This window comes from Microtus oregoni, unplaced genomic scaffold (assembly GCF_018167655.1).
Source record: "Microtus oregoni isolate MIOR12 unplaced genomic scaffold, Mior012 000022F_ref0000154, whole genome shotgun sequence".
NCBI lineage: Eukaryota > Metazoa > Chordata > Mammalia > Rodentia > Cricetidae > Microtus > Microtus oregoni.
In genome coordinates, this window is record NW_024543081.1 from 13776162 (window position 1) to 13799302 (window position 23141).

Here is a 23141-nt window from a genome sequence, read left to right on the forward strand (position 1 = left end):
TTTTCTGAGCCAAGCTTGAGAAAGTCTGCGGATTCCTAATTGGGAGGTATATACAGGTACCAAGTTCAGACAAGGGTTTGCGGGACCCTTTACAAGTCCCCCACACACACACCTGCCACTGGGTTTCTGAAAGCCAAATTTAATAAGTGACATACCCTTGCTGACCATCTTCCAGCACTTCCCATAACAGAAAGTAAAGGACTTCATAAAAACTTCGCTTGTCCAGAGACAGCCTTAAGAGTCTCTGATGTCCTGCCCACACCCTGCCTCGACCTCCTTCCATGTGGTGCCCCGCCTCCATCCTGAGCTTTTCTCCATCCCTTGCTCTGCCCGCCTCCCAGGCAGTGGTCCCTATGATCTGAGTCTTTCTCCACCTCTGGCTCTGCTCTCCTAGCTGCTGCCTCTTTCACATCCCTGCCTCCTGCCAGCAAATTCTGTCACCTGTGCCAGACAGTCACATCACTCCTGCATGGCTCCTGGAGCCCTGCTCCATCTTCCCAGGTGCTGTGGGCATTTAATCTGCTGATCTATTTGCTGCCCTTCACTCTTCACTGCTTGTCAGCTGGGGCTGTGGGGACCTACTGCTGGATTCCCACAGGTGCCTACGGCAGTGGGCTGTAACCTGTGTCTGTGTTTGGGAACCCGTGACTAGTCCCTACCCTCAGGAAAGCTTAACTTTCATATGTGGTCATGTTTGTGCTGGGCTTATTTTCTCAATGTTCAGCACAGTGTAAACCATTGGTAAATGGAGCTGCTATTTTCATCCGACAATGTAGCACTATTATGACAATACTTCAAACAGCGAGGGGAAGCAAAATGTCTGAAAAGATGCAGTGGACCTGCACGGAGTTCCCCTGCCAGGTAGGTCTCTCAGGCAAACCCTGAGAGAGCTAGGCTGGAGGGTGGGTACTTCCTAGTCCCGTCTTCCCACTGTTGGCCCACCTCACCTGGCACTGGAAGGAGGTCCGATTCTGTAGGGGCTTTGTAGGCCCAGGGAGTAGTTATCGAGACTTACTAATGAGAAAGGGGACTGGAAACCCCTCTGTTTCTCTTCCACCTCTTTCTGTTTCTTCCTGTGTGGAAGCAAAATGGATGTCAATAAAACTAGCTCAGAAATTCAGTGTGGTTTCTCCGGAAGCAGCTCTCCTGGCACCTTGAAACACATGGGAAGTTAAATGAGTTGGCAAGGCTGGTGAAGGGAAAGGAAGTAGAGCCAACACAAGGCCACCCCCCCCCCCCCCCATTAATCTTCCAGCAGCAGCTTGAGGACCAAGACTGAACGAGACTCTGGGAAATAGGATCCTTATCAATTTTTAAAATTACAATTCCCAAGCTCCTTTGTACCATGTGACTACTATCAGGCCCCTGAAATAAAATGGTAATATCACAGTATTTCCAGGGAAGGTCCTTCTAGAACACAGGAAGGAATGGGGCTCTATTGGAAAGGAGCCCGCCAGAGCTTTACCAGATGAGGGAAAAGTTTCAAAACTACATGGTGGTCACTGATGCTCACCACTAAAATTACAGGAGTCATTCAAATCACCAAAATCACCAAATTTCAAAAGGACTTTCAGAAATACTGAATTGGACACTGAAGTGGTAAGGGGGAAATGCTATATTCTTAGGCTACCAATGAGAACACAGGGAAAGCAACTGGGACTTCTGGGAAGAAAGCTAAGAATAAGTAAGGTTAACCTTCTTGAGCTGCTGGCCTGGAACACAGACTGAATGCCTGAAACTTCAGCAGCCACGTGAGACCCTGAGGAACCCTAAGGGACAGGCTGGGTTCTGGTTTCCCGAAGGCCCTGAAACCCCCACCAGGCCTAGACTGTCCACTTCCAGGGTTTAACGTCTACACTGTGACTTTTCTATTTTTTCTGTGATGCACATCTGGCTGCAATCCTAATTTATATAACGATTTGAACTGTCACAAGAATGAAAGGTTTTTATTTCCTAGAGAAACTAAAATAAAGAGGTTGGTGATATAAGACCATACAGAAAAATAAGAAGACAAAGGGAATCGAGGGGTTATTTAAATGCAGGGCACCTGCTCCACAGCGTTTCCAGAAAGCAGTCGGCCAGGCATCAGCCCACAGAGAAAGGCTCTTCCCTCCCCAGCACAGAATGGTCCTGAGAAAAGGTGGCTTGCTTCCCTGTCACAAGAAGGGAGGAGCCCCAGCCATCAGGGTTGGCTCCTGTGGGCTTTTTGGAGCTTCACCCTGAACTATGAAGGCAGCCCAAGTCACCCGGAATACAGAGACAACAAAGATCAAAGAGTAAAACCAGCAAAGAAGCCAGGAGAAAGACGCCTCAGGGAGATGGAAGCAGCTTCAGGTCAGAAGAAAAGCGTAGGGTGTGTGGAGGATGTCTGCACAATCCCAGGGAGGAGTGGAAATATTGCATCCATGAGAGGATGAGGATGCTGTCTCATACTGCCTTCTTAATCTCTTCCATCACTGGATTCCCCCTTACAATTATTATTTTGTATTTTATCACATTCTCAATAAATAACCATCAGTATGTGGTTTTCTGTTTGTGTTTGTTGGGTTTTTTTTTTTTTTTTTTTTTGAGACAGGGTCTCACTATGTAGCCCTGGCTGTCCGGGAACTTACTCTGTAGCCCTGCTGGCCTCAAACTCACACAGACCTGCCTGCCTCTGAGTGCTGGGATTAAAGGCGTGCACATTTTCTTTTAACAGTGCAGGGGTCACATTTCAGGGAACACGTCATACACGAGTGGCTCTCAGGAGTGAGCATGTACACAGCTTTCTTGGCTCTCACCCTTGATGAGGCCGTGGGTGAGTGTGACCATGTTACTATTATTTAGACCTTGTAGCTTTCATTTTGTAAAATTTATGTCTTTCAGGATATATTCAAACAAAACCTTTTATGACGCAGGGATGGCAGCCCCCTCCTACTGTAGGCTTCCAGAGGTTCCTCTCCAACCAACAGACACACAAAAGCTGTGAAACGACTGACCCCTGGGGCTGGAGGGACGGGCAAGCAGTTAAGGTCACTGGCTGCTCTTCCAGAGGATCTGGGTTCAGTTTCCAGCACTCACAACTGTCTCTAACTCTCGTTCTAGGGTCTCTGCTATCTTCTTCTGACATCTTGGGCTCCTGCATGAATGGGATACCTATGTCTGCATGCAGTCACATACACATAGAATTAATTTCTTTTTTTTTTTTAAAGATTTACTTATTTGTTATACATACAATATTCTCCCTTCATGTATCCCTGTGGGCCAGAAGAGGGCACCAGATCTCATTACAGATGGTTATGAGCCACCATGTGGTTGCTGGGAATTGAACTCAGGACCTCTGGAAGAGAAGTCAGTGCTCTTATCCTCTGAGCCATCTCGCCAGCACCGAATTAATTTCTTTTAAATCCCTTAACGTCCCCATAAAACTTCTGGGAGCACAGGTCTCAAGAAAAAGCTGTGGCAGGAAGGTGGGGATGGAGAAAGGTGTTGTGATGAACGATGAGGAGCAGGAGAGGTGGTGAGCAGGTAGATGAGCAGGCGAGAGATGCCAGCTGGCAGAAAGACTGGAAAACCCTCCCGATCGTGGCTACCAGTGACAAAACAGAGTTCGTGGGAGAAGAGCCCCAGGACCCTGGGTCATAGAAGGTGGCTGTGCGTGAGTGACCCCAAGTGACATCTGAGGCTCCTGACTCTCTAGTCCACCTCTACCCTCAGAATTAGCCCTTTTCCTTCCTTAATAAACCATCTCTATTACAATCTACCCACCCCTGGGCCAGTTCTCTATTCTGAGACACGAGACTGGGGAAAGCTCAGCGGGTGCCCTTTGGACCCAGACAGGCACCTGCACACCTGTCCCACCTGGTGAGAATTCTCCCATCATTGGACCCAGACAGGCACCTGCACACCTGTCCCACCTGGTGAGAATTCTCCCATCATTGGACCCAGACAGGCACCTGCACACCTGCCCCACCTGGTGAGAATTCTCCCATCATTCACACTGGACATTTTCTAAGGCTTCTGTTTGAACAAACCTTGAGAGAAACGTCATTTCTCGGTGGGGGGTTCCTTTGGATTTCTTGTCAAGCAAGTCATCAAGCAGTAAGGAGGACGAGAGAAAGGCATGGTTGGCCCTTTTTCTTTCTGCTGCTCTTTGATCGATAATATTCACCTCCCTGGGGGATAAGATGACAAAAGACATATATTGAAAAGAATTAGTCAGTGTCGTCTTTTCTTTTTCTTTCCTTCTTTCTTCTCTCTCTTTCCTGAGACAGGGTTTTTCTGTGTAGCTTTGGCTGTCCTGGAACTCTTTCTGTAGCCCAGGCTGGTCTCAAACTCACAGTGATCACCCTGCTTCTGCCTCCTGAGTGCTAGGATTAAAGGTGTGCGCCACCACCTGCATTGCGATCGCCCGGCTGCAATGCGATCTTGTCAGATAAACACCTACATTAGTCTGCCAGGAAACAGCTAACCACACAGGGGTCACCACATCCCACATACAGACCACTTGGGTTTTATGATGGATATGAAGTGAAACCACAGAAGAAATAAGGGCTCCACCATCTTAAAAGAAGCCTCGCCTATGCATAGTTTCAGAAGGAAGCTGGATCCACTGGGCCTCTGCTGCCTGCTGTGTGACCCTGGGGAAATGACTTTACTTCGCCATGCTAGTGTGTTCACAGAGCTCACTAGATTTGTGGTGAGGTGTGAGCTGGTGTAGGTCAAATGTTCAACAGTGCCAGGTACACAGGAAATGGTCGGAAAGTGTTGGCAGCTGCTGCTACTGGAAGCTTTCGGTAGAGTGTGTTCACAGGGCACATAATGGCTTTGCTGAACTGGGTAACTCTCAGCTGACTTCCGAAATGCAAATAGACAATTACTTGACGAAGATCACATTATGAGTATTCAAAGTTAACAAAAGAGCCATTCGTATATGTTTATGTGAGTTAAGATGTTGTCACAAGGGGCTGTATCGATGGCTCAGCAGTTAAGAGCTCAGCTTACCCTTAGAGAAGACCCACACCCAATACTCAGCACCCATATGGCAGGCAGCTCACAACCATCAGTATTCCAATTCCAGGAGATTCAACAACCTCTTTTGACTTCTATGTAGGTACCAGGCATTAAGGTGGTACACATACATGCAGAAGTGCAAGACACACACATAAAATAAATTAACATGGATAATAAGACAGAGTCTGCTCAACATCAGAGCCAATGCTCTGGACCTGTGTTCTATTAGAGAAACAAGTAGTAATGTCCCTAAAGCATCCTAGCCCGCCTACGAGTTATCTTCCACATGGCCACTTTCATTCCAGCTCTGGCCGTCATTTAAAAAACAAAGCAGAACACCATTTTGCTATTTAGATATTCAGGGGTCTAGGGACATACCCTGTGTGGTAAAGTGCTAGCTGTGAGAGCCTTAGGATATGAACATATCTCCAGCATACGTGTAAAAGCCATGTGAGATGTGCCTGCATTCCCAGTGCTGGAGAGTCAGAGACAGGAGGGTCCCTGAGTCTTGCTCAGATTCAGTGGGAGACCCTGTGTCAGAAGTTAGGTGGCAAGAGGGTTGGAGAGATGGCTCAGAGGTTAAAAGCACTCGCTGGGCAATCAATGAGTGCCAGAGACTCATAAGTTGGGGATCAAAACCAGTTGGATTTCTGGGCTTGCTGCCATAGGCTTAGCAAAGGGAACACAGCATGAGAGACGCCCTCTCCTAGCCGTACGCACATCCCAGGCCAGGTCTATCCGGAGCCCAGTTAGGCTCCAAGTTAGGAGTTTCCCGAGTGCTGGGATTACAGGCATACACTGTGACGTCAGCTTTTAACTAAAGAGCTTTTTCTTCGTGTGTGTGTGTGTGTGTGTGTTGTGTGTGTGTGTGTGTGTGTGTGTAGATAGGCTCCTACTCTGTAATCCAGAACTTGAGGTAATTTTGCCTCAGCCTTCCTGAATGCTAGACTTACAACTGACAGCCACCACCACACACAGTGGAGAAACACACACATACACACACATTCTAAAGAAGGGAGCTAGGCTCTGTCAATGAGCTGTTTCTCATCCGGCTGAGCACAGGAAGGCTGACTGTATTCAGTGAAGGCAAAGAGCAAGCTAGCAGCCCCACCGCACTGCAGCTAAACCCTGCTGGCCACCACAGTGGACGGGTGTCCACGCCCACACCCTCCACACCCTCCTACCTCTCGAAGTTCTCCTGCAGCTCCGTCAGGTAGTTGTTAAAATAGGTCCACTCATTCTCGTGCAGCTGATACAGCTGCTTGAGCTTTCTCTTTCGAGTCTCCATGTTCTTCATGACCAGTAAGATGATGTCAGCGTAGGTCATGGCAGAGTCAGTGGATTCTGCTGTCAAGGAAAGGCCCACTGTATTGCCCCCCACACACACTGTTAGTGGCTGAGACCCATGCTTACAAGAAAAAACAGACAAACAAAAAAAACAAACCCAAACCCAAACGCCAATCCAGAAAACAAGAGATGAGTGTCTCATGCAGCTGGCTGCAGATGGAGCGGGGAGGGACAGCGTAGACTGCACAAAGGACAATGTTGGGTGCTCTGGGGTTTGGAGGGAGTGACCTGAGGTTGGCTATGGCTAGCCTGGGAATGAAGAGAGCTGTCCTATCTGTGGTCAGGCAGTGTCCACCTTGTCATAAGGCCCCCTTTGGCCCTGTCCATGGTAGGGAGGCAGAAAGTATTTCCTTAGATGTCTGAAGAAGGAGGATGGCAGCATCCACTGCTGGGCAGTGCAGCTCTGTTTCCAGAGGGTTCCCCAGCATCACCGGTTCTTTGTAGCTGCAGGCCACCAGTTTAGTTCCGAGCCCAGCTGAATAGTCTGGACTTGGAGTCTGCCATCACAATGGTAAAGGGGAGGGGACTCCAATATCCCTCCTTGGAGGCCTGCCTGATGACTCATCTCGTTTTCTGGCTTGGCATTTGGGTTTGGTTTTTTGTTTTTTTTTTTTTGTTTTTGTTTTTGTTTTTTGTTTTTTGTTTTTTTTAAGATAGTCTTACTACGTAGACCAGGCTGGCCTTGAGCTCACAGACATCCACCCACCTTTGCCTCCTGAGTGCTGGGAGTAAAGGTGTGCACATCAAGCCCAGCTGGATTTCGGTTTTTTGAAACAGGATGCAGCTATGTCTCAAGTTAATAACTAGCCTCCTGCCCCTCCCTTGAGTGCTGACAGTATAGGTACATACCGTCACACTCAGTTTCATCGTCCATTTCAAGTTTAATGCTGAAGAGGCCCCTCTTTCAGTCAGGTGTGGTGAGGCACACCGGTAACCCTAGCACTCGGAAAATAGAGTTAGAAGGATCAAGTTCGAGGACACAGGGAGTTCCAGGCCAGCCAGAGCTGCAGGTTACACCGAATCAAACCACACCTCTCTCCTCTGCTGCACTCCAGCCCCTGGTTAGAACCTCGGCTGCATTTGTGACAAGCCTTGAACCTCCGCTGTCACTCTCTGTGTTTCCATTTATCTATCTATGAAAGGGGATAACAGCCAGGTCTGGTGATTTACACCTGTAATCTCAGCAATCACGAGGCTGAGGCAGGAGGATTGCCCTGAGTTTGAGGCCAGCCTCAGCTATATGGTCAGACCCTAACTTAAGAACCTCTCGAAAAGATAACCCTTCCTTTAGAGGATGGTGACAACAGCAATGGCATTTAGTGCCATTTAGTGCCAGCTACACACCACCTAGTCACAACACCGCTAGCTCGGTGGGACGTCTTCACTTAGGGAGCTTGGAGGGTGACTAGCCAGCCAGCTGCTCCCTCGGGACCTAAAGGACAGGGTGATGCTGGGACAGTTTGGATTGTGTTGTCTAGTGACAGCTGTCACCATCCTTCAGAAATCTGTGTCATGCTCTACAGACAGAAGAGGAAAAGGCCTTCTGCTGCCCTCCTGCCCATGAGCCTGGAGTACCAGCCCTGTGCTGAGCACCCTCTACTACTCTGGGAATCAATCTGCAAAAGTGTCCCTGAAGCTGGGTGTGGCGGCACAAGTCTTAAATCCCAGCACTCAGGAGGCAGAGGCAAGCAGATCTCTGTGAGTTCAAGACCAGCCTGATCTACATACACAGTAAGTTCCAGGCCAGCCAGGACTACACAGACAGACTTTGTCTTAGAAAACAAACAGCACGCCTGAGGTGGAAACCCTTATTCTGATTTTACAGATGAAAAAAGTGATGCCCACAGAGAAACCGGGATGTTTCTAAGGTCACTTGGCTGGCTAGTGTAGCATTAGTTCCAGAGTCTGGAGCTGTTTGAACAAACAGAGCAAACTGATTCCCAGTAGAACTCATGCTCTAGCCCCAAGGCATGTTGTTAGGGCTCAGAATACCAACACATGCTGCACCTGTTTCCCATGAGCTGAGCTTTTTACCAGCTCCAAATGGAGCTGGGAAGAAGGAGGTTAGATGAAACTCTCACATGGATGCCAAAACTGATGGTCCATACACTCTTGGACCAGTGAGCATCTAGCTATGGTACCTAAGTTCATGCTTAAAGATGAAAAAGCGTGGCTCTGTACATGGGGCAATTTGACATGCTTAGGGTCTACTGGCCAGCACCCAAGGTCTAGACTTGAGGCTCACCTTAGCACACAAGCAAGACTCTACCCCTGAAGCACATACCATGGCTGCTCCTAACAAGTACACACTGTGTGCCAGGTTACGCACGAAAGCCTGGATGCTTCTCCTCAAGCCCCGCTTCTGCAAAGAGGTGGCAGGAGTCTGGTGAAAAGGATATGGGACGACATTGGTCTTTTCTCTCCTGCTGACCAGCACATCCTGGCCATTCAGCTGCAGCTTGGAGTAGTTGAGGAAGAAGTACACGATTAGTGGGCTCTTCCCATAAAGGTTGAATTGGTTTGAAGTCAGCGTGGGGCTTTTGCAGGCATGGTGGGACTGGGGGAAAAGGAAGAAAAGGATATTGTCATGTGTGATTCAGAGTGTCATCAACTTAACAGGAATTAGAGTCACTCAAGGAACAAGTCTCCAGACATAAAAAAGAGGGATTATTTAGCTTCTGGGCATATCTGTGAGGGAGTATCTTGACTGATCAAATTGGAAGATCCATCTTCCCTGTGGGTGGGGCTATTCCTGTCTGGCTTGGAGAACATGAGCTCAGAGCTAGCATCCATGGCGCTCTGCTTCCTGAGTGTGAACACAATGTGGCCACCTGCCTCAGGTCCCTGCTGCTGTCCCCTCCCCACCTCCATGGTCTGTACCATGAGTCCAAACAAAGCCTCTCTCCCTTAGCTTGTTCTTCTCCGGGCATCTTATCACAGCAGTAGGAACGGCAACGGACATGATATGTTTCCAGCATCCATGCCTCTGGCCCAGCAACTCCAGCTTAAGACACCTCCTCAGGGAAGGCCAACACAAAGGAAAGGTTCTGCGTGTGGTCTACTGCAATAACAAAGAGCCGTGTCCCTTGTCAGAAATAACTGGACAATGCCCAACACAGGCTTAGGGGCAAGTGAATTCCAACTGTATGCTTTTCTTGTGAATCTAATGTATGTGTTTTGTTCTAGTAATTCCATTTCTGTAAGTTTTTCCTCCACGGTCACTTGTACATGTGAGGCAACACACACACACACACACACACACACACACACAATTTAACAAAAACTTTAAAGACTGAATTTTTCACCAATGGCAAAGATTATCATTGTAATTAATAAGCAGGCTGTCACAAAAAGCTTAGCGGAGTGGTGCACATAGTCAGCAGTTGGCAGGTTAAGGCAGGCAGATAAGCAGTTCAAAGCCAGCTTGGGAGACAATGAGACCTTGTATTAATTGAGGGGTGGGGAAAGCCAGGAAGTGGTGGCACACACCTTTAATCCCAGCAAGAGGCAGGTGGATCTCTGAGTTCAAGGCCAACCTGGTCTACAAAGTGAGTTTCAGGACAGCCAGGGCTATACAGAGAGACCCTGTCTCAAAAAACGAAAACAAACAAACAAACAACAAGAAGAAGAAGACAGGTGGTAGTGGAGCTGGGTGGCAGCAGATGCTACCAACTTTTGCCTTCTTTTGGCAATCCAGCCCTTCTCACAGCAGGCAAGTGCTCCACCTCAATACACCCTGGTCTGGAAATGTTGTGTTTCTTTTTTCTTTTTTTTCTTTTTTCCTTCCTTCTTTCTTTCCTTCCTTTTTTTTGTTTTGTTTTGTTTTGTTTTGTATTCCAAAACAGGGTTTCTCTGTATAACAGCTGTGCCTTGTGGTAAGCTTGCATAGGCTGGTGAGATCTGAACCCACTGAAAAAGTGTATTTATTTCTATAACAGAGAGAAGGAAGCAGAAGCAAGCTCACAGCTCTCTTCCTGTTATGCATGGGGGGTCTGAGTTAAAGTAGAAAAAAAATATTATTTATGCCTTCAGAGAACAAGGTCTGACTCTAGCTCGGGATAGCCTAGAACTTGCTACATAGCTCAGGCTGGCTAGAATGCTTAGCAATCCTCCCAAGTCAGCCTCCTAAATGCTGGGATTACAGGTGTGAGCTACCATACCTGGCTCCAACAGGGAATTTAAATACAGACAAAACACTCTGACAATGGGTGTCTTCTTGACCCAGTAATCATCCTTAGGAGATCTGCAGGCAACATCTGGGCTGTAATCAGAAATGCCCCTGCTCTTACGTGCCATCTGCGTAAGATGAAGATGCTTTGGCCATCCATGGCTCCTTTAACTCACCTCTGCTCTAACCTGGAGACGCTCAACAGTTAAGGATGTCTGCTGCTCTTCCTGAGGATACGAGTTTGGTTCCCAGTGACCACGTCAGGTGACTCACAAGAGCCTGTAACTCCAGCTTCAGGGGCTCAGACACCCTCTTCTGGCCTCTGAGGACACCCGCACTCACATACATACATACTCACATGCACACTATATGTACACACACACACACACACACACACACACACAAATTAAAAACAATAAAATAGACCTTAAATTTCCAATCATATGCTCACCTTTTTCAGATACAAACTCATCCATGCTCTGGCTTCTGATATCCTCTTAACTTGCTGCGTGGCTTTCCGGGAGTACAGGGTTGATGTGGGCTGATCTGTCAATGTGATACAGCAAAAAAGTGATTGCGAGTATTTACCCAGGGAAAAGGGCGTCTGGGGTGGGTCTCAGTTTCCCGCTAGAGCGGAAGTGCCCTTGCATGGTGGGATTGGTGCAAGGCGTCAGTCCTCTGGAATTGCAGGGGACCCAGATGACTCCATTTGCTCTACAGTCAGACAAACAGCCATAGGCCATGTTGGCCCATCTCTCTGTCCACAGATAATCACTGAACATCCACTCCAAACCAGGTTCATGCTGGGTACTAGAAATGGATTACCTTCAAGGACCTCCGAGTTTACTGAGGAAAAAAAGGGCATGACGTGTAAATAACAAGAGCCACACTAACCCAGGCGCCATGATAAAGTATCTATAAAAACAGTGTGGTCACAGAATAAGGACAGTCCCAAAGTTTTTAAAATGCCATGCAGGAGCAGAATGAGCATTGGGTCTACAATACAAAAAAAATAAAAAACAAAAAAACAAACAAAAACAAAAAACAGCTTCTGCACAAAACTCTGCATTCCTGTAGGAGGTTAGCAGAGAATTGCTTGAAGACATCAGGTCACTGAAAACAGACCACTGGAAAGGCTGCAGAGCTCTCGATGGTAGCACAGGGAGGCAGAGAACAGTGGAACCAAGTCACCAACACAACAAGATGATGTGGGATTCCCCTCTGAATGCTATGAATATGTTTTATTACCATTGGTTAATAAAGAAGCTGCTTTGGCCTACAGCAGGGCAGAATATAGCTAGGCTGGGAAAACTAAACTGAATGCAGGGAAAAAGAAGGCAGAGTGAGGTAAATGACACCTAACTGCCCAAGAAGCAAGATGTGTGGTAACAAACCATAAGCCTTGTGATAAAATATAAAATAATGGAAATGGGTTGATTTAAGATGTAAGAGCTAGTTAGAAATATGCCCGAGTGGTTGGCCAAGCAGTGCTGTAATTAATATAGTTTCTGTGTGATTATTCGGGTCTGGGCAGCCGGTAAACAAAAGTGCAGGCTCCGTTTACATCAAGAGAAAAAGTAGCATTAGTCTAGGGTGGGGACGTAGCTCAGTGGTAGAGAGCTTGACCAACATGCACAAGACCATGGGTTCAGCCCCCAGCAGCAGGAAGGAAGAAAAATGTCTAAGGCTGGAGAAATGGTTCATAGGTTAATAACACATGTTGCTCTTCAGAAGCATCTACATCGGGAAGCTCACAATGGTGGCCTTTAACTCAGCTCCAAGGGATCTGGTGCCCTGTTCTGGCCTTCAAAGGTATCCAAAACCCGTGGTACACACTTACAAAAATGTACATATATACACATAATGTTGAATAAATATAAAAATAAACCCAGGGCTGTAGAGATGACTCAGCAGTTATGAGTACTTACTGCCCTTGCAGAGGACCTGGGTTTGGTTCCGAGCACCCACATGGCTGCTCACAGCTGTCTGTAATTCTAATTCCAGGGGGTCCAATACTTTTCTGGCCTCCCTGAGTACCATGATGCACGTGCATACATGTAGGCAAAACATGCACATGCATAAATTAATAAATAAAATCTTAATAAAAGGAAGGAAAGAAAGAAAGAAACAAAGAAACAAAGAAAGAAGAACGAAAGTAAGTTGGGTGGTGATAGCACACATCTGATGTGGGGGTCCACTCTAAGTGCTGTGATTATCATTAATGAATAAAGAAACTGCTTTGGACCTATAGCAAGGCAGAACTTAGGTAGGCAGAGAAAGTTAGACTGAATGCTGGGAGAAAAAAGAAACTACACCCATAGTCCCAAATATTGTTTATAAATCTTTCTTTATATTTGGGGGACATGCTATAGAGATGAATAATTTGCTTTGGTATAGCTCTTGATTTATTGATACAAATTTAAGGTAAATTTTGTTATACCATATATGTATATTTCTGCCCTTGATTAAGGTATTGTGTTTGTGTAGTTCTTTTTAAAATGTAATGTATAATTAAGTAATATAAGTTAATAGATAGTCATCTATAATAGTCAAGATTGTAGTCATGTTAGTTAGGTTTTCTAGATATATAGAGATATATTTCAGTTAGTTAGGTATCCTTCAAATCTTTCAGAGACCTTCAGAATATGGCATTTAAATGTTTTAAAAATTTAGGACTTTTCATGACAGTGAGACACATCTGCTCCTAGCAGCACCAATCTACTTCAAGAAGAAGATGGGCATCAAAGGGGCTCATTATGGAGTTCATTAGATGAACTGGACATGCAGAATCCACAGAGAAATGAACTTGCCTAAAGGTGAGACAGTCCTTTGGGGTTCCTGCTTCATGAAAGAGTCTGCTAGACATTCTGCAGGACACAGAAAAAAATGACTGACAAACTGCCAATATAGGCGGAACTGTCTTTGAAATTTCCTGCTTCATGGAAAAGTCTGCTGGATACTATGGGCTAGTAGGCTCCAGATAGATGCCCCAATGGTACAGAAAAACTGTGGGTGACTGTTCAGGCAGTGAGATGTCTCTGTCAATTCTAGAGTTTTGGAAATTGCTTACAATGTACTTCCTGTTTACTTAGGTAATATATCTTTCTGGAGTCTTTGATGGAGTTGAAGAATTTATAATTATAGTTTTCCTTAGTTATGGTAAAAGATAAAGTAGATATAAATATTGTAACTATAATAGTCAACTATTATAATAACTATAATAGTTTTTTTTTGTTTTGTTTTTCGAGACAGGGTTTCTCTGTAACTTTGGAGCCTGTCCTGGAACTAGCTCTTGTAGTCCAGGCTGGCCTCGAACTCACAAAGATCCACCTGTCTCTGCCTCCCGAGTGCTGGGATTAAAGGCGTGTGCCACCACCGCCTGGCTGTAATTCTTGTTTGATACCTGTTTTGTTATATGCAATTTTACTATGTTGAAGTTAAAACCTTTCTTTTTATTTAAACAGAAAAGGGGAGGTGATGTGAGAGTCCCCTCTGTGTGCTGTGATTACCATTAATGAATAAAGAAACTGCTTTGGACCTATAGTAAGGCAGAACTTAGGTAGGCAGGGAAAGCTAGACTAAATTCTGGGAGAAAGAAGGGTGGAGTCAAGAGATGCCATGGAGCCACCACCGGAGATAGACATGCTGAAACTTTGCTGGTAAGCCACAACCTCATGGTGATATACAGAGTAATAAAAATGGGTTAATTTAAGATGTAAGAGTTAGACAATAAGAAGCTAGAGCTAATGGGCCAAGCAGTGTTTTAATCAATACAGTTTCTGTGTGGTTATTTTGGGTCTAAGCTAGCTGGGCTGCTGGGAAGAACAAGTGGCCTCCTTCTAACATGCACCTTTAATCCCAGCACTGGGAAGGGTGGGGTGCAGAGGCAGGTGGATCTCTGTGAGTTCGAGGCCAGCCTGGTCTATAAAGCAAGTTCCAGGACAAGCTCCAAAGGTACACAGGGGAACCCTGTCTTGAAAACAGAGTGGGCAGGGAGCCCAGTTACCCTAGAGTTTGACAACTTGCCAGATAAGAAGCAAGAAATCCAGCACAATTAACCACATCTGTGGGAAGGCTGATAACAGTTCATCCTGCTTCCTGTGCGGGCACTTTTTATGTTCAAACAGCAGTTAAGGCCTGAATGTCTATGGCCCTGGATAGGGCCTCATTCCTTTCTCTAGAGATGGCATGGAGTCTTGACAAAACTTAACTTGGTTTACTGGGAACATATCCTTGCCAAGGGTGGCACATGAGTTTATCCCAGCACTTGGGTGGCAAAATAAACTGAACTCCAAGGATGCAGGGCCTGACATAATGAACAGGGTTGGAAGCCCTGGCACTCTTGACACTTGAGTTGAGGGCTCTGTCATGGGAATGTCTTGTGCACTGGGGTGCTTATCTGACTGAAACAACAAAGCACCCTCTCCTAGCCACTGCTTGGTGCCAGGGCCCGGGTCAAACCCAAGGGCAAAGCAAAGTGTGCTCTGAGGGATCCACGCAGCAAGGTTTCAGGGGCAAGAACGGAGAAGCAAGCCAGCCTTGCCCTCCGCCACAGCCTGCTTACCTTTCGTTTGTTGACATCGTGAGCTGTCCTCTGCGGTCAGCTGTCTTAATATTTTCTCATGGATCGCAGGTAAACTAGAAGACTTCAGGGGAGCATTATTTTAAATAAATAAAGTTAGCAAAACTGGTATGAGAGAAATACTTGCACTTTGGCTCTACCTCATCCTTCTCTGTAAAGTGAGAAGAGCTTTCTGGCCCAGCTTCAGGACCACAGCAGAGGGAAGTGGGTCAGAGGGGAAAGCGCAAAGGATGATGTGGAGTGGGTGTCAGGCACTAGTGGGATGTCACTCAGCTGCTAAAGATCTGGAGCAGTAACTGAATATCTTTGCTCCCTGGAGTTCCTTCAAGATGAAGCCAGCTGCCACATGCGATGTTCACTGTGGCTCCCGGACACGGCCACTTCTATGCATTCTGGCAGAGCATGGCCTCCACTAACGTTTCTTTGAGTAACTACTGTGGTATCTGCTGCTTGCCAACCACAGAAGAAACCTAGTCCCTGCCTTGAAGCACTCCCAGATAACAGTGGCTCAAGCTAGAATCTGCTCTCCCACAGAGTCGTGCTAAGGCTCAGGAGTCTTGACTTCTCCCACCTTTGGGTTTCACTCTAAGAAGACTGTCCTTAGGGACCAAGATGACGGCCAGAGCTCCAGGCGCCATCTTCACACTCCAGGAGGCTGGCTAGAGAAGGAAACGGGAAGGATCCCATAAACCGCCAGATGCAGGACTGTGGCCATGGACTTGTACAAGGGCAGCAAATATCCTAAGTGTGACAACAAATGGTGGGGAGGAGCCTTGAATCACAGCTGATGTGGGGTACAATGGTGGGGAGGGCTGAGGGAGAGGAGCCTGAATCACGGCTGATGTGGGGTACAATGGTGGGGAGGGCTGAAGGAGAGGAGCCTGAATCACTGCTGATGCAGGGTACAAATTAATACAACTTTTATGAAAATTATTAAAATTAGAACTACCATATGACCCTCACTCCTGGGTAGACACCCGGACAACTGCACACCCACCACACAAACACCTTTACTGCTGTTCTATTCACTACAGCGGGGAAATGGAAGCTGCCCAGCTGTCCAGTGATACATGAACGAACAATGGAAATCTGGTCTATCCTCTCATTTCCAGGAAATGAACAGTCCACATCCTCAGATTTAATTCCTGTCTCAATTTCCCTCACTTACAAAGCTCTGTGCTCTCTGTTCCCCAAGTAGCTCTATCTCTTTTCCTTCTCTCCCTCCTTCCCTCCATCCCTCTCTCTCTTCCTCCCTCCCAGCTCAGGCCTTTGTACAAGCTGTTCCTACCTCCTGGAAGGCTCTCCATTCATCCGGTTCCTTCTCCCAATAGCCCCTTGGGCTCTCAGCTCACAGGTACCTGCTGGGTGCCTTCTGTCACATGCACCCTCTTCCTCTCCACACCCCAGGTAAAGACTCACACTGCTCTCCTCTCTGCACCCCCTCCCATGCCTCACAGCTGCCCGAGACATCAGATAGAATAAGCAATGAGAGGAACTGGTGTTTTGGACTCTGGTGCCCAGGAGGACTGCGGACAGGAGCAAGCGCTTCCTGAAAGACACAGAGAACACCCAGGACAGCTGGGCCCTCAAGAACACTGTTTTTGAGACAGAACCTCACAGTGGCCTGGAGCTCAATGATTGAACTAACTGACTGGCCAATGATTGCTGGCCAGGGATCTGTCTGCCTCTGCGTCCCCAGCACTTAGGTGACAGGCACACACCACCACACCCAGTCTTTTCACATGGGTTCTGGGGATTGAACTCAGGTCTTCAGGTTTTTAATCAACACTTTATCAACAGAGCCATCTTCCAGCTCAAACTCCTCTTTATAGACGCTGCCTTCTGCCATCTTTAAAACTCATTAAAGGGGCGGGAGACTTGACTGAGTCTTTGACGGGTTTCTGGGAGCCCTGATTTATAACTAAGTCACAGAACAAGCGGATCCACTACAGGTCCTTGGTGCGTGAGCAAGACAAGGGCAGATGGCAAGTCGGTCTTAGAGAAAACACGGGTTGATATCCTGAATTCTGGACTCTCAGAGAGTCAGTCGGCTGCCACTGAAATGCATGTTCTGAATGCAGCCAGCTGCACTCACTGAGCAGATGGGGACTGTCTGCTCATGGTGAGAGGCTCTATCGCCAGTACATCCAAATACTCCCTCTGTCCTGGTTTGCCATTCAAATTTCAGCTGCTTTCAAGGTTCCAGGTTTTGATTATTTCTATTTCCAGGACAGAAGATGGGAACTCTCAGCTGGGTTCTTGCAATAAATGTCAGAAGGCTTTCTGTGTTTCAGTACAAAGAAACCTATTTGTTTTGGGCACAGTGACTGGCAGTGCCCAAACACTGACAGTTTGCCTCAGCCACGCCTGTTCTGCCTGTGCTTGGGGCAGGAGTGATAGAGATCTCCATCGCATGCTAAGCACAGGGCCCAGAGCTTACAAAGGGTGACCATCATGAAGACATCCTATGGAGTGCCTTCTTGGTGGCAGGCCTACCTTTGATGATAAAGGAGTCCAGACAGTGACAGGAGACAGCCCCTCCCTCATAGAGTTTACATACTAGCAGAGGGAGAAGTTCAACTAACAAAAAAACCCTCAGTGAGAATGGGAGACCGTTACAAGAGGCACATGGAATATGGAGGTGGGTTGCATCATCTCTGTGCTGAGGCCCAGGTAGTAAACACATGGCATATAACCTGGCATCAAGCCTCATGCGGTGTCCAATATGGACACTCGGTCATCAGGAAAAGGCATGTTGACCTAGAGCTTCAAGGTCAGTGTGGACATGGCCATGGTCAGAGGGATGCCCAGAGCACACGGATGCTCAGAAAGAAAGGGGATTGAGCTTGCCTCATCAGGAGCATCCTCTAGAGGGGGCCAAGAAAAACAGCTCTGAGCATGGGACTGAAGGGGATCAGCAGCCACTGTAAGCTGCATCTATAGTGCCGTAGCAGGATGTTTGCCTAGCAGGATCTAGATTCCACTCTCAGGAGGGGATGGGGAGAGAAGGGGAGAAGAAGAGGGTGGGGGGAGACACAGACAGAGATGAAGGACTGAGACCCAGATGTGAGCCTGGAGCCTACACATCTGGGGGTCAACCTGGACTGGGTCTGCTCCTCTCACGTTTCCGTAGTTGTCCCCCATACTCCTTCCATAAGTGGATAATCTGGAGCCTAACAGACCCCTCTCTGAGCAAATGGAGTAGAACAGGTTAGAGATATGCCTTCCATAGACGGCCAAGGTGTTCCAGGAAACCCAGGGCTGTAGCAGCTTCGGGGGCCCTGTGTAGTTCAGGGTACAGGTCTGTGTTCTCTGCTTACCGGAAGGTGATAGAATTTCTTGTTTTTGTTCTGTTCTGCCTTCTGCGTGGAGGTTTTCTTAAAAGTGATGAGGGAGAACTCTCTTCCTAGGAGACAGAAAAGCTGTTCTGTGGTGTCTGGCCACTGCAGGTGAGCTTGTGGGAGAATTGTCTGTATTCTGTCAATCATATTTTAAATAAATGCTGATTGGCCAGGCAGGAAGTATAGGTGGGTCAACCAGACAGAAAGTAGAGGCAGGGTGATGAAAACAGGAGAATGCTAGGAAGGAGGAAGCCCATTCCTCTCAGTTCTGCCCAGCCACCAAAGAAGCAAGATGTGAGCTGCCTACTGAGAAAGGTACCGAGGCACGTGACTAACATAGATAAGAATAATGGGTTAATATAACTTATAAGAGCTAGCAAGAAGCCTGAGCTAATGGGCTAATCAGTTTACAATCTTATGAAGTCCTCTGTGTGATTTTCTTTGGGGTTTGCTGGCTGTGGGGTACCGGACTGGACAGAAACCCAAACAAGCCAGCCCTCATGTTACAGAATGGCAGGCCCCTCAAGTTACAGCCTAAGACAATCCTAAAAGCATTGGTAATGGAACCAGAAACAGAACTGGCCCCAGGCAAGCATGGGCCTCTGCTCAATGAGGCAGAGCTGATGAACCAGCAGAGAATAATGCCTACAAGGCCACATGTACAGGGCACGGTGCACAGATAACAAAACAAAGTCACAGTGCCTTCACAGAAAACTAATCCCGGACTCCTACAAAACTAAGCCAAGTCCCAAAGAAAATGGTTTCATTTGTTTGTTTGTTTTTAAGACAGCATTTCTCTGTGTAGTCCTGACTTCTCCTGCTGGGGACAGGGTCTCTCTACCATGTAACTCTGGCTGTTGACAGACTAGGCTGGTCTCAAGCTCACAGAGCTCCACCTGCCTCTGCCTCCCAAGTGCTGGGATTAGGTGTGTGCCATCACACCCGGCCCCCTGCCTCCTCCTACACTTGTTCTGTTCATTTGCTTTTGAAATAGGGTCTTACTATCTAGCCCTGACCCTGAAATCTATAGGGTCCATGTTGGCCTTTAATTTGCAGTCCTCCTGCCTTAGCTTCCCAAGTGCTGGGGTTAGAAGCGTATGCCACAAGGCATGACTGGGTTAAAAGTCTAAAAAGGAAAATCCAGTGCTGGAGAGATGGCTCAGTGGTTACAGCACATTCTGCTCTACAGAGGGTCATTCTCAGCATCCACAGGGTGGCCACAAACATATGGAACTCTAGTTCCTGGGAACCCAACACTCTCTTCTGACCTCTGTGAGAACCAAGCACACGCATGTGGCACACAGACTGACATGCAGGCAAAACACTCACACACATAAAATAAATCTAAACAAAATTAATAGAAAAAAATTAAAACAACAACAAAAGTAGAAGAAAATCTAGGACTAGGGTGTTGCCGGGTCAGAGTTCAGGATCAGCATGAGCTGAAGTTCTGGGTTTGAGCCCTGCAACCACCAAAAACTAAGAAAAACTACCAATATGACAATACGACAAGTTGTTAAACCTTCAATGCATCAAAACAAAAAAAAAGTGAGTATAGCTAATCCTTGGATGCAGAAATAAAGACAATTTAAGAACTGGTTTCTTTCTTTTATTTATTTTTTCCTCCCCCCTTAGAAAAAAAAAACCCTGGTCTACAGAGGAGTTCCAAGCCAGCCAGGGATACACAGAGAAACCCTGCCTGACCCATTGCCTGAGGAAAGCATGTGTTTGCTTAGGACAGTGACAGAGGCAGGGTCTGGTCCTGGGAAAGCAGGGGCTGTTACGATTTCCAGACTGACGCTGCAGCCAGGCTCTTCCGTGGAACCCCAAGACGAGACTAAAACTTCACCAGCAGTGGGGACCTGGCTCAGCTGCAGGGTCCAGTTGACTTAACCACAGCGTCTACACCAGTGGGTTTCTCTCCTGATGTGGGAGTGTCATATATCAATCTGTTGATTTCATTGGCTAAGTAATAAACAAATGCTTGGGCTCATAGTTTAGAACATAGGTGGGTGGAGTAAACAGAACAGAATACTGGGAGGAAGAGGAAGTGAGCTCAGAGACTCAATAGCTCTCCTCTCAGGAGCAGATGCCTCAGGAGAGACGCCATGCTCCCCTCGCCAGGCCAGACGCATGCGATAAAGCTCCGACCCAGGATGGACGTAGGCTAGAATCTTCCCGGTAAGCGCACATAGGGGCGCTACACAGATGATTAGAAATGGGCTAAATTAATATGTGAGAATTAGCCTAGAAGAGGCTAGATAGAAATGGGCCAAGCAGTGTTTAAATGAATACAGTTTGTGTGTTGTTATTTCGGGGCAGAAGCTAGCAGGCGGCTGGGGTGCTGGGGATGCAGCCCCGCTGCTCCTATTACTACAAATGGCACCCAGACGTGTGGATAACTGAGTCCACAGAAAGCCTGAGAAAGCTTGGAAAAGAATAGAGTAAAGCATGTTTCATGTGGCAATTTCTTGGGTCTGCTCTGCTTGCTAGAGGCAAGCAAGCACTCTCATCTAAGAGAGGCTTTCCTGACTCAGCTTTAGCTGCAAAACCCTGCAGCTCATTAAGAGGTCCTGCTACGAAACACTTAAACGCTGTTGACGAAAAGCTGAACACATGCTTTTCAGTTTTCAGCCGTAGCAGGAAAAAAGCTGCAACGTTTAAAAATGCCGGCTTTCTGGGCCATCCTGCCAGGGCAAACTCTGACTGTTTGAGGCAGGAGGGCCAGCTACAGAGAGAGGACTTGAGTGTTGTCTGTTGTAGCTGGCTGGCTGGCAGGGACCTTGAAACGCCATAGATTTGTGGCTATAAACATGGCTACAGCCAGTACCTCAGTCATGAGGCTGGAAAGCTAAGGAATGGGCTACATCTAACCGGCAAAGCCACGGCTTTAGTTTTACTGATATTGCTTGGTACATTAAAGACTCATGTGGTCAGAAAAACAGAGATACAGTAAAGAGAGCGTCAAAGACAAAGAAAAATTTTAAATGATTTACAGTGTTAAAATATATGCAGACTAAAAGTTAAAATTCTTAAAGTAAAAAACAAAAATAAGGAAGAAAGAGAGTAGTTGGGTGTGGTAGTATACACCTTTAATCCCAACACTTGGGAGGTAGAGGGAGATTGACCTCTGTGACTTCAAGGTGTGGTAGCATGCGCCTTTAATCCCAATGCCTGGAAGGCAGAGACAGGCGGATCTCTGAGAGTTCAAGGACAGCCTGGTCTACAGAGTTATTCTAGGTCAAAGATATACAGAGATGGGGGCTGGAGAGATGGCTCAGCAGTTAAGAGCATTGCCTGCTCTTCCAAAGGTCCTGAGTTCAATTCCCAGCAACCACATGGTGGCTCACAACCATCTGTAAGGAGATCTGGTGTCCTCTTCTGGCCTGCAGGCATACACACAAACAGAACATTGTATACATAATAAATAAATATTTTAAAAAAAGATATACAGAGAATATAAAATAGAAGTAAAAAGAAATGAAATAGAGATTAAAATAAAGCCGCACGAAAATGGAAAATTCACAGAGAGTCTGGATTATGTACATTGTGTTTTCTTTAAAATTTTTCACTGTGAAGGAGCTAAGTACAGAGAGACATTTCATTACATGGGCTGCCAAGCTAAACCAGAATGGATATAAGGGTATTACGATTTCAAAATTTGGGTCTAAGGATATGATGCTTTGGAGAGGGTCTTCTTTTGTTTTCACAGAGGACCAGACCCTGTGGATTGCATCTTTCCCGATATGGTATGATAGACCACGACCTCCCGAAAAGTTCCTGTGAACACCCTCAAAAAAATTACTTCACTCAACTGCCAACTGAGATAAACCTGGCACACAGGTTACACCCTAAATGATCTGATTAACAGCACCCCCATTCAGCAGGAAGCAGTTTGGAGAGAAAAAACTGCATCCATGTTCCCAAAATATTGTTTATAAATGTTCTTTTACATTTAAAGGGGGATATGATATAGATATGAATAATTTGCATTGGTATGGATTTTAAGGTCAATTTTGTTATATGTATATGTATTTCTTGATCTTGATTAAGGTATTGTGATTGTGTAGTTCATTTAAAAATGTATTGTATAATTAAGAAATATAGATTGTTAATGGATAATCATCGATAATAGTAAAGCTTGTAGTCATGTTAGTTAGATTTTCTAGATATATAGAGATACATTTCAGTTAGATAGACATTCTTCATATCTTTCAAAGACTGCGGAATATGGCATTTAATGTTTTAATAACTTAGGACTTTTCATGACAATGAGTCACTCTGCTCCTGGCAGCACCAATCTACTTCAAGAAGAAGATGGGCATCGAAGAGGATCCTTATGGAGTTTGATAGCCATTTGGGCAAGAAACTGCTCTTGCCTGGACTGTTGCATGAACTGGACACAAAGAACCCGCAGAGAGAGGACTGCTGAACTTGCCTAAAGGTGAGATGGTCTTTCGGGGTTCCTGATTCATGAAAGAGTCTGCAAGACATTCTTCAGGTCAAGCAGATAGTGACTGCCTTTGAAATTTCCTGCTTTGTGGAAATGTCTGCTGGAAACTATGGGCCTGTAGGCCGAAGATGGATGCCCCAACAGTACAGAGGAACTTTGGGTGACTGTACAGGCAGCGAGATGTCTCTGTCATTTCTAGAGTTTTAAAAGCTGCTTACTTTTTGTTTGCTTAGGTAATATTGTATCTTTCTGGAGTCT

General features: G+C 46.5%; 1 protein-coding gene across 1 annotated transcript in view; it reads right to left on the reverse strand.

Annotated features, from left to right (window-relative positions):
- The window catches only part of Fam227a (family with sequence similarity 227 member A), a 56292-nt gene that overhangs the window by 3048 nt on the left and 30103 nt on the right, over positions 1 to 23141 (reverse strand). The window contains exons 11-16 of the mRNA XM_041672547.1: positions 18410 to 18495; positions 10959 to 11111; positions 8739 to 8896; positions 6177 to 6329; positions 4014 to 4154; positions 948 to 1073 (exon numbers count right to left, since the gene is read on the reverse strand). Coding sequence (XP_041528481.1) covers positions 948 to 1073; positions 4014 to 4154; positions 6177 to 6329; positions 8739 to 8896; positions 10959 to 11111; positions 18410 to 18495 — 817 coding nt within the window. The remainder of the gene's footprint in view (positions 1 to 947; positions 1074 to 4013; positions 4155 to 6176; positions 6330 to 8738; positions 8897 to 10958; positions 11112 to 18409; positions 18496 to 23141) is intronic.